An 11,412-nucleotide genomic window follows, 5' to 3' on the forward strand; every position below is an offset into this window, starting at 1 on the left:
ATATATATATATATATATATATATATATATATATATATGTAATAAACCTACCTTGTCATCAGGATATCTGCAAAAGTTTTCAATCGATCTTTATGAACAATTAGTACAAATATTCTTTGGGTAATTACCTTGAACGAGTTTTAAGATGAGCAAAATCGGTCAATCAGTTTCGAACTAGCGGCTATTAAAAATTTTCAAAATAGTGAAAATTACGTTTTTGGTCATTTTATTGATGTATAACTTTTGATTGAAAAGAGATAGCTAACTTTTAAAAAATTCATGAGATAGCTCATGGAATTGCCTTTATTTTAACGTATTTAACATCAAACTTGTGTCCATTTTTAGTTATTTTATGAAAGTTAACAGGTCTATTGAACTACTTCCAGGCAAAGTGTAGTACAATCGACTTATGAATGTTATTCAATCAAGAATTCTTAACAGATACTGATGAAATTTGGTACACAGATTTCTTGGACAATTGGCTCGCATGAGTCCTAGGATGAACGAAATCAGTTAATTAGTTTCGAAGTAGTAGCTCTTCAAAATTATCAAAATAGTGAAAATCACGTTTCTCATAGCTTCATTCAGGGGGTCCGCACTCGTATGTATAAAATAATAGTCGGATAGTTTCTGAGTCAGGGTCTTTAGGGCCGATGGCGCTGTGAGCGCAGCAGCAACTTGTATAGTATAATCAGACAATAGTATATGAAATATATAGTAAAATACAATTCAAATATTTTTATTTGTAAAATTATTAAAATAAATAAATCAAATGATAAATCGTTATTTTAATTGTTTATATATTTATTTAAATCATAATTAAGATAGTTATAAGTAAAAAACATGAATATTTCACTTATCCTGGGTACAACTGTAATTTCTCAAATACAGTTTATATGTAGAACTGAATCATCGGCTTATGAGCACTGATCACCGGTGTGGCTAAGTGTTATCTTTTGCGCCCGTGCGAACTGGGTTCTAATCTCTTGACGATATTTTTTTTTTTTTAATCACTTCACATTTTATTTAATTAAATAAATAGAAAATTTTTAATAATTTTAATGAACATTTATATTTATTAAAAATTTAAACGGCAAATATTAAAGTTTTATCTTTTTAATGTTAGTTAAATTATTTTTTTTTTTACATTTTGATAACAATTTTTTTTTTTTTTAATATAATTATGTTAAATTTCAATTAATTCAATAAATAATTTGATTTCTATAAAATATAAACATCTTATTGTCATTTTAAATTTTGGCGCTCCAATTTGTGATGTATTTTTTTGTTGTCATTTAATTATTAAAAGCCTAGAGTTTTTTAATGTAACAAAACAAAGACAAAAGTTAACAATTAGCAAATAAATAATTTTCAAAAATTGTATTAAATAATTTATTTCTGTGTAAGAATATTTATATTTTTTTTAATGGGTACTCAATACATCGATCTATTGACAACCTAACCGTCTTTTGTTTTTAATTGGATACACATTAATAGTCACGTTCCACCTATCTTTTATACTAAAATTATAATTTCTGAACATAGTAAAAAAAATTTGTTTTACTGATAATTTCATAAAAAAAAATAACACCTCAATGGGGTATAAATGTTCAGTGTTGGGATGTTCCTCATGTAAATCCATACCGAAACATTATTTTCCTAAGGCCGAAATTTGCGCTTTGACATGGCAAGCGATGATTAAGTGTGTGCCAAAAATGTATGAAATTTCATCAGATCTACTTTGGAAGTATCCTCTTTGTCACAAACATTTTTCTAGTTCTATGATAAAAATTTCGGGAAATCGAAGATGTTTAAAGGAGGATGCTGATCCAGATATTGATGTTGATAGTCAAGCGCTAATCCCATCAGCTCAAGCTATAAATTTTGATACAAATCTTCATCTCGATCATGACAATTCTTGTGTTGTTGCTGTTGATCATCAAGATAGTTTTTTGCCCCTTGATGCCGCTGTTCCAGCTTTATTTAGTGTTGATGCCAGTGCTAAAATGGATAACTCCAAAATTAGGGACCTTGTAGTAGTCAATAGTCTTCATGATAATCTCGGTGATAAAAATAATTTAGCAACTGTTAATGCAACTTTGATAAGTTTTATTCAGTATTGCAATAATAACACTACATTTTAGATATGACAAAGAATTAAATGTTTATACTTATTTTTATTATAATTTTATAGGTCTGCCAAATTGATAAAAATAATAACTTCAGTGATAAGTGTGATAATCAATCATTATTGTCAGCTCGAAGAAAAAAAACTTATCAGGCTGAAATAAATCGACTAAAAATGGCTCTTCGGAAACAAAAAAATAAAAAAACAGCACTCTAGGCGCGTTACAAAAAAAAATGTACAGAAGTAACTGCTTTAAAAAAATTAAGTTTAATGACTGCGGGAAAATCACTAACATCAGTACAAAAGGTTTTTATTGAAATGCAATTTCAACAAAGTGGTAAAAGTCTTGAGGTAATTTTTACATGACTAGATTTGATGATTGTTTAAAAAAAAAATTGCTTGTTACAATTGATGTTGACAAAATTTTTTTATATTTTTTCATAAGCTAGGCGTTTTACAGTGTCACAAAAACTATTATCACTAATTATTCACGAACGGTCTCCAACTGCTCATAAACTTCTTAGCGGTCACTTCTCATTACCTAGCGCTGGAACTCTCAAAAAAGTTCGTGATAAGATTAATTTTGATACCGGAATAAGCTCAGTTATAACACGTTATTTACAAGCTGAAGGTAAACGTTTGTCATCTTCACTTGACAAGTATGTGACATTGATTTGGGATGAAGCTGCGACTGCTCCGCATTTAGATTACGATGCTCAGAATGATAAAATTGCTGGTTTTGACGATTATGGTTACAAACGAACGATTAAATTCGCTGACCATGTCCTTGTGGTAGCTATTCACTCAGCAAATTGCAGCCAATTCATACCCATTTATCATGGTTTTTGTGAAGGCCAAACTAGCCCAGCTGATTTGACCCGGATTGTGAAGTTAGTATTGGATAAAGTTATTGACAGTGGACTGCTACCTGTTGCAACGATTTGTGATCAGGGCACAAATAATGTCAGAACAATAAAGAATATGCTAGTGCAATCAAATACTTCAAGATTTAAGCAAAAATTAAATTCTGGTAATTATTTAATTCATCTGTTTCCTTCATACTGCTATTATTTATTATAGTACCTCTAATCGTCTAAATAATATGTCTTTTTCAGCCGATACTATCCTTTATCGTGACTATGAAATTATACCATTGTTTGACAGCCCACATCTCACAAAAGGGTCCCGGAATAATTTATTGACTAAAACATTGGAGTGTAATCATAAACCTGTCCCAAGTCGGGATTTCTTTAATTTGTTCCGGTTCATCGATAAAACTACTCCAGGTCTTTATCATCATAACATGCATCATGGAAGTACATTGAAAAGGCTTATCGAATTGACAAAAATAGAACAACTGGCTCGAGAATAACAAAACTCACAGACGAACACATTTATGAAAAAAAAATACGGAAAATGAGAGTTTTTCCTGCTGCACAAATCAGTAGCGTTACTGCTTTCAACTTAATTAAGACTCTGATCGATTCTCCAGGTAATTTATTTTCTATATTGTGTTTCGGTTCATTTTTTACACCTTTTTCATTTTTTAAAATAACGTATTTATTCAAGTTTACGTGAAATGGACTAACGTTTTAAATTTCTACCAATCACATATCCATGTTTAAATCTCTTCTCCTATTGGCGCATGCGCCTCTTCTTTCAAAGCTATTGATCATGAAGAACGGAGACTTTTATTGTCTGTCATTAGGCTATAGTCAGTCCCAATGGGCCTACTTATACTAATAAAATGTATACATCCTATTGACACACTTGTATGTGTCACAAACAGCAGTGGTTTCATCATCATTTTTATTTTATCTTGCTTGTTTTCAAATCCTATCATGACAACCGAAGGAGAGCAGAGATTAGAACGAGAGGCATTATTTACTGCAGAAATTTTACGGTTTTTTAATGATTTGTTCGATTCCATGAATGGTTCTCCTTCCCATGAAAAAGATACTGCTCCGCTGTGCTGTAATGTTCATGATAACAGTCCACATCATGAAGTCTGGGCGTACAGCAAGTATTTTTCAACTAATTTACGCTTTTTGGATCCTAAAAATGAAAAAAAAAAAAAAAAATGTGCCTACATTAGATAATTGAAAGCTAAATGTAGAGGGATTCCAAAAGTTGCATACTCTTTTAAAAAAATATGGATTTAAAGAGTTTTCTCATAGGCATTTTAATCAGGATGATCTGGAGAGTACTTTTGGATGGTTACGACAAAGAAGCTGCAATAAAAAACCTTCCTGCAAGCTGATTACACGTCATTTAAGAAGTTTTTTAATTGATAAAGTTGGAAGATTTCAAATTCGTCACGGTAACACTGAATCTACTTCAGTTGGTGATGCTCGAGAAATCAATTTTAAAGATGTTATCTCCACATTCAACAATTTTTTACTTGACGTGAACTCTGCCGATAGTGATGATGAACAGGATGCATGTACAGAAGATTCTTTTACAGAATCGTCTGTAAAAATCAATGCTCATGTTTCAATTAATGACTCTAAATCTCCTAATACTATTCTGCATCTGTCACGTAATGAAGAAATAATGCAGACATTATTGAAAATTGTTGTTGTTTGTGGTGATTGCACAGAGTCTCTTGTTCGAAGTCAAGGTGGTCAGTCTGCAGACTCATCCTTTGATAAAATGTATACTCTAGCTCTTTCGGTCCTTAACGAGCGTATAGTTTTATGCTGCTACCAAAAAAAGCTCAGTGAAAATTTAAAAGCTTTACTTCAGGAACACTTTGATAATGGCAAAATTGATCAGTTCTGGTTAAAATGTATGAAACATTACAAAGAAGTTCATGCTAGAGTCATTGGAATTATTATTCGACGTTTTATTGATGATTGGTGTGCAGCAGTAAATAATCATCTGTCAGGTAAAACCGACAATTTAAAGAAGGCTAATTACATTTTTCATCAAGCCTGGAAAAAACATCAAAAAAGTAAAAAGGCTTCCCTCCGAGATGCCGATGAAGATTAAATATTAGTCATTTTTCTTTAAATTGTTTATTATTGTTGATTATTGTGATTAATATTATTAGTAGTTGATTATAATTATATATAAATCTATATACATATCATTATTATTATAATTGTTACTACTATGAGATTTATTATATTAAAAAGAAAAAAAACTATTATCAAAATGTAAAAAAAAAATAATTTATCTAACATTAAAAAGATAAAACTTTAATATTTGCCGTTTAAATTTTTAATAAAAATAAATGTTCATTAAAATTATTAGAAATTTTCTATCTATTTAATTAAATAAAATGTGAAGTAATTAAAAAAAAAAAGTATCGTCAAAAGGTTAGAACCCAGTTTGCACGGACGCAAAAGATAACACTTAGCCACACCGGTGATCAGTGCTTATAAGCCGATGATGCAGTTCTGCATATAAACTGTATTTGAGAAATTAGAGTTGTACCCAGAATAAGTGAAATATTCATGTTTTTTACTTATAACTATCTTAATTATTATTTAAATAAATATATAAGCAATTAAAATAACGATTTATCATTTGATTTCATTATTTTAATAATTTTACAAATAAAAATATTTGAATTGTATTTTACTATATATTTCATATACTATTGTCTGATTATAGTATACAAGTTACTGCTGCGCTCACAGCGCCATCGGTCCTAAAGACCCTGACTCAGAAACTATCCGACTATTATTTTATACATACGAGTGCGGACCCCCTGGCTTCAATGCTGAATGACATTCGATTGAAAAAATATAGCTAATTTTCGAAAAATTGATGTGCAAGCTTAAGAAATTGCCGTTTATTTGATGCACATAATATTGACTTTATTTTTTTTATTACCTTCGATATTATAAATAAAATTAAACATTTTTCATTAACTTAATTTTTAACTCCCCGCCAAGAAAATCAAAGATATTCAAAAATCGAGAAGTTATTGTTTTCACCCCATTTTGCAAAAATCGAGTTTACATTAGATCTCGACGTTTTGAGGTCATAGGAAGCTTCCCTGACCACCCCGGCGATGTTGTCACTGTGTGTGTGTGTGTGTGTGTGTGTGTGTGTGTGTGTGTGTGTGTGTGTGTGTGTGTGTGCGCGCGTGTGTGTGCGTGTGCGTGTATGTGTGTGTGTGACTATGTGACTCGCTTATAACTTTTGAACGACTAAACCGATCGGAATCTACTAAACGGCGTTCTAAAGAGTTTCCTCAAACTTAGATTTCCTGTGAATTTGAACCGATAGATTTTGAGAAATTTTAAAAAATCTCAAAAAAAAATGAGAAAAAAATTTTTTTTGAAAGTGGTTTTTTTGGAATAACTTTTAAACGGCATTATCGATCAACTTCAAAAACTAATCCGCCCTTAAGCTTGAAAAACCACGCCGATCGTCGCTAATCCGGTCAAATTCGGTTGATTTGTTTGAGAGATATAGTGAACGAAAGAAAACCGAAAAAAGTGTTTTTTTGACATAACTTCGTCATTTTTTCTCGGATCGTTTTTGATGATATAGAATAATTTCAGAGCTTAAAAAACCGCGACGATCGCCGCCAAAAACGTGGAAATCGGTTGATTGGTTCGAGAGATATCCTCGATAAAATATTTGGAAACAAGTGTTTTTTTAACATAACTCCGACATTTTTTGGAATAACTTTTAAATGGCTGCACTGATAAATTTCAAAAACTTATCAGCTATTAGCATGAAAAAATTACGTCGATCGCCGTCAAGCCGGTCAAAATTGGTCAATTCGTTCAAGAAATATCATGAACGAAAGAAAACCAAAAAAAGCATTTTTCAGGAATTACTCCAAATTTCCTAGTTTTATCAATTCAAACTTGAAGATTCTTTATGAAACTAAAACAATTGCGTCAAATGCTGCCAACCGCGTGAAAATCGGTTGATTCATTCAAAAGTTAGTGCGGTTTAAAAATTTAAAAAATATTATTCTATGAAACTGCTATTAGACTTTTGAGCTCAAAATAACACAAAAATTGTATTTTTGAGCTCGAAGAGCTCAAAAACATCATTAGTGCAGTTTTATGCACTTAGGTATGGAATTAGCGGGAAGTTCCACGGATGGCCTTCAGGGTCTAGCGTATTTCTAATTTTTTTATCAAATCTTTATTCATGTTTTTGTAGAAAATTGAATGATGTACAAAAAAAGATTTGATATGTGTAAGCGATAATTTTTCATGATTGTATGGCAGTTTAAGTAACAATTTTTACTTAAAATTATAAAATAAAATGTATTGAATAAAGTTACAAACAGTGATTGTAAATTTAAAAAAATTTTTATAGAAAATGAATCAACGGTTGAGAAAAATTACAAAACGGGTTAGAATAATAAAAATTTTTGCTAAAATTACAAAATACCGTGTAATTTCCTTGTCAAATTTGTGAAAATACAAAACATATTTGTAAACTTTAAATCAATAACTTTATACTTATTTGAGTTTTAATATCTTGTTGTCACTTATTAGAAAACTGACGTAAATTAACATACAAACAACGTTTTTGTAAATTTTAGAAAATTAGTTGTTAAAAACTATCTACGGTATGGTAAAATTGCTACAATTGTAAAATTATTACATAGGGCTAGTTTTTAAATCCAGGATAAAATTTTATTCAATGCTAAAGTATATCGATATATTTTAAGTATATATCTTGGATAAAATTTTATTCTGGATTAAAAAACTGGCCCATAGAGTTTGTAAAATCAAAATTAATCTTAGTAAGTTTCTTCACATGTTTTGGTAGATTACTCCGATTGTATTGTATTTGAAACACACTGATTTGTAATTTTACGACATTTTGTAATGCAGAACGTTCGTAATTTTACAAAAATTTTTAACAGTATAGTTGTCAAGTTTTTAGTAACCCGTGTAAAAATCATCTGATATCATGATGAGGTTCATTATGAATATCATAGTGAATCTCATATTTTGATACAAATATGAGATTCATATAAAAAACATATTATTCATTTGAAACCCTTAATACTTACGTTAGCGAATTTTTTTAACAGCCGAGACCAGAGATTGCAGTTTCAATCGGCTTAGCGAAACGAATGGAAATTTTGGAAAAACGATTTTAGAGATAATAGATAATTTTAGTAGATAGTTTCATGAAATCAATCGAAACTGCAATTGCTCTGCTGTTGGGAGTGCGACAGAGATAGTTCCGTTGAACTCCGTGAGAGCAAAGCGAGAAAAAGATGGTCTCGTCTGTTAATTAGATTAGTAAAATTTTCATTTTTTCTGTTAATCAGAGGAAACGTATAAGGTAAAAGACCCAGTTATTGACACTGGTCGAGTTGTTTGACACTTACAATTTTATTCTAATTAAAAAAATAAAATATTCTCAAAAAACCAATCTTAAAATTTATAATTCAAAAATTATGTTTATTAATTTATCAAAGTTGATTTATTTTTTTTAATTAAAATGAAATCGCAAGTGTCAATAACTAGGTCAGTGTCAATAACTGGGTCTTTTACCTTAATAATAAGAAAAAACATTATTTTTGTCATGCACTATACTGTTGAACTACTTTACTTTCTTTCTTGATTTTCTTAACTCAGAAGAATATTTAGAAAAACACTATCGAAGTTTAAAAAAAATTTTTTATGTCTTAAGATAATTATTTTTTATTTTAAAAACAATTTAAATCCTCCTAAAATTTTCTTTAATATAATTAATTTGCTTTATTTCCTGTATATAGTTATAAATTAATAATTTTATATCACGATTTAAAAAGGCTAACAATATCACTATGATATCAATTTGATTTTATGCAGATATGACCATCACTTTATTATGAATTCATGTTGGTATCATAATGATTTATTAATCAAATTACTAGAAATTTTCTTTTTTCAACAAGAAAAATAAAAATTTTATAATCTACATGGAAAGAACAAGATGACACTGGATATCATCTCAAATTATACTGAGTGAAAAAAAATTTCAGATAGTAGCTAGTGTAATCCAGATTACAACGAGTATTATCCAGATTACAATGAGTATAATCCAGATATCACGCAGTATAATCTAAATTTTTTTAGCTACAATCTATTTTTTTCACCGCAGATATCACTGAGTATAATCTGGGATGATATCCAATGTCATCTTGTTCTTTCCGTGTAGTTAAAAAAAATCTGTTCCCATAATCATTTTACTTATTACGGGTATCAAATGTATATTAATGTGGCTTTTATATGAATCTCAAATTTGTGTCAAAATAATATGAGATTCATTATGATATTCACAATGAACCATCATGATATCAGATAATTTTTACACGGGTAATCTTCCACATCTTCTCAATTGAAATTAAATTAATACCTTTCCTGTGATCCATTTTTCAGTAAATAATTAACGTAAAAGAAGTATGAAGTTTTCTCCACGTTTTCAAACTTACCAAACTATTTCTAGATGTTTCCATACATTGAATGTTCCGTTGTTAAACCTTTGCTTTATTATTTTTTTCTGTAGATGAAATTTTAATTTTATTCTACTGATAAGGTATTCCAAATACAATTAATTGTCGACTTTTTGCTGTGATCATACTTTTAAACAGTTTCTAATCACATAAATGCATATATTATTACATACGTATTTATCTATATCCATTTTTACTGTCGTAGTGTTGTAAATCCTCTATGTGAACTATTACAACACTATTTGAATGTTTATTTTTTCGTAAATGAACACTTCGTTTTCTCTACTTGTTATGTTTATGTTTACATAATGTTAATTAAATTCGTATTTCACAACCTCTAAAACGATGTAGCTATTTACTGAATATATACGTATATATTTATACCTCCGTACTAACTATGTACATATCGCCGAGTGTAAGAACAGTGACTAAAATGCTACCTGGTGAGAAATATAATGGTTGCAGTTAGATAGCATGATTTCTTTTGCCGCAGCCAGGTGACACTACTAACTAATATAGCGCTCATCTTAAATACTAAAGTAGTAAATTCTAGCATGTAACAAAATTCATCTCAATAAACGATTTTCGATTTGTTCATTAATTTTTAAGTCAGTTAAGAGAAATAACTTATATAATTCTCATAAAATACTTTTGTCGATTTCGATCTATAATTCGTATAAAATTTTACCTAAAAATTGTCAAAATCAAACTGTTAGATAGTAGAGAAGTTCTTTGCCCATTAAAATATATAGACATGAAAATTCTTGTATTTATTTTCAACTTAAAGTTTAGAAAATCAGAAAGTGTACAACTCATAATGCTCATTTAATTATAAAATACACTGTTAAAAATTTTTGTAAAATTACAAATGATTTACATAACAAAATCTTAGGAAATTACAAATCTGTGTATGGCAAAGACAATATTATACAATATTCAATACTATACGAGTAATCTACCAAAACATGTAAAGAAGTCTACTGAGATGAGTTGTATTTTAACAAATTTAATGTAATTATTCTATACCGATTATAAAATACTAAACCGCAGGTCAGTTACCAATAAAAAATTTCTAATATTTACAAACATTTTTTGTAATTTGATTTCCCGAGAAAAAATGTTTCTATATAATTATGTATAATTGTATATAATCACATATGACTATATATGATTATATATGGATTCACATATATAATTATATACAATTATATATAATCATATATAATTATATATAATCATACATGACTATATATGGAATTGTATATAAGATTATATATAATTATATATGACTATATATGGAGCAATATACAGCCATCCAAGATTATATATAATCCCATCCAAGATTATATATAATCCCATATATAATTATATATAAGTATATATAATTATATATGCTTATATATAATTAACATATATAAAAATTTTTTCTTTGAAAAAAAATTTTTTTTTGATAATCACAAAAAGTATAAAATGATGTTTATAATTACGTTTAAATAATTCTGAAATACAAAATTTGTTAAATTTCCTATGAGATGTTTTGGTCTGCTCTGCTACTACCTAATAGTAAAATCATTATTTATTTTATTATTTAAATAAGTGTTATATTATAATGAGATTCGGTCAAATAAATAAATTATGAATCATGACTATCCAAATATATTTTAAAATCAATTTTTATATTATATTTATGATAAACCTATATGATACATTATGTAGATCATAGAATCATTGTCATCTAAGACAGCAGCACAGAAGACTGAAACTTCAAGATCACTAAAGTTAAGCAGCATTGAGCAGGGTTAATAGTTGGATGGGTGACCGCTGGTGTTATAGCCGTAAAATTATAGATAGA

At 28.7% G+C, this 11,412-nt stretch overlaps 1 protein-coding gene across 1 annotated transcript in view; it reads right to left on the reverse strand.

Moving 5' to 3' along the window:
- LOC123259937 (syndetin-like) overlaps nt 1-9,990 on the reverse strand; it is an 89,639-nt gene extending 79,649 nt beyond the window's left edge. Inside the window, exons 1-2 of the mRNA XM_044720766.1 lie at nt 9,734-9,990; nt 9,540-9,607 (exon numbers count right to left, since the gene is read on the reverse strand). Coding sequence (XP_044576701.1) covers nt 9,540-9,607; nt 9,734-9,751 — 86 coding nt within the window. The 5' untranslated portion in view covers nt 9,752-9,990. The remainder of the gene's footprint in view (nt 1-9,539; nt 9,608-9,733) is intronic.
- Nucleotides 9,991-11,412: the final 1,422 nt, after the last annotated feature.

This window comes from Cotesia glomerata, linkage group LG1, assembly GCF_020080835.1.
Source record: "Cotesia glomerata isolate CgM1 linkage group LG1, MPM_Cglom_v2.3, whole genome shotgun sequence".
Lineage (NCBI taxonomy): Eukaryota > Metazoa > Arthropoda > Insecta > Hymenoptera > Braconidae > Cotesia > Cotesia glomerata.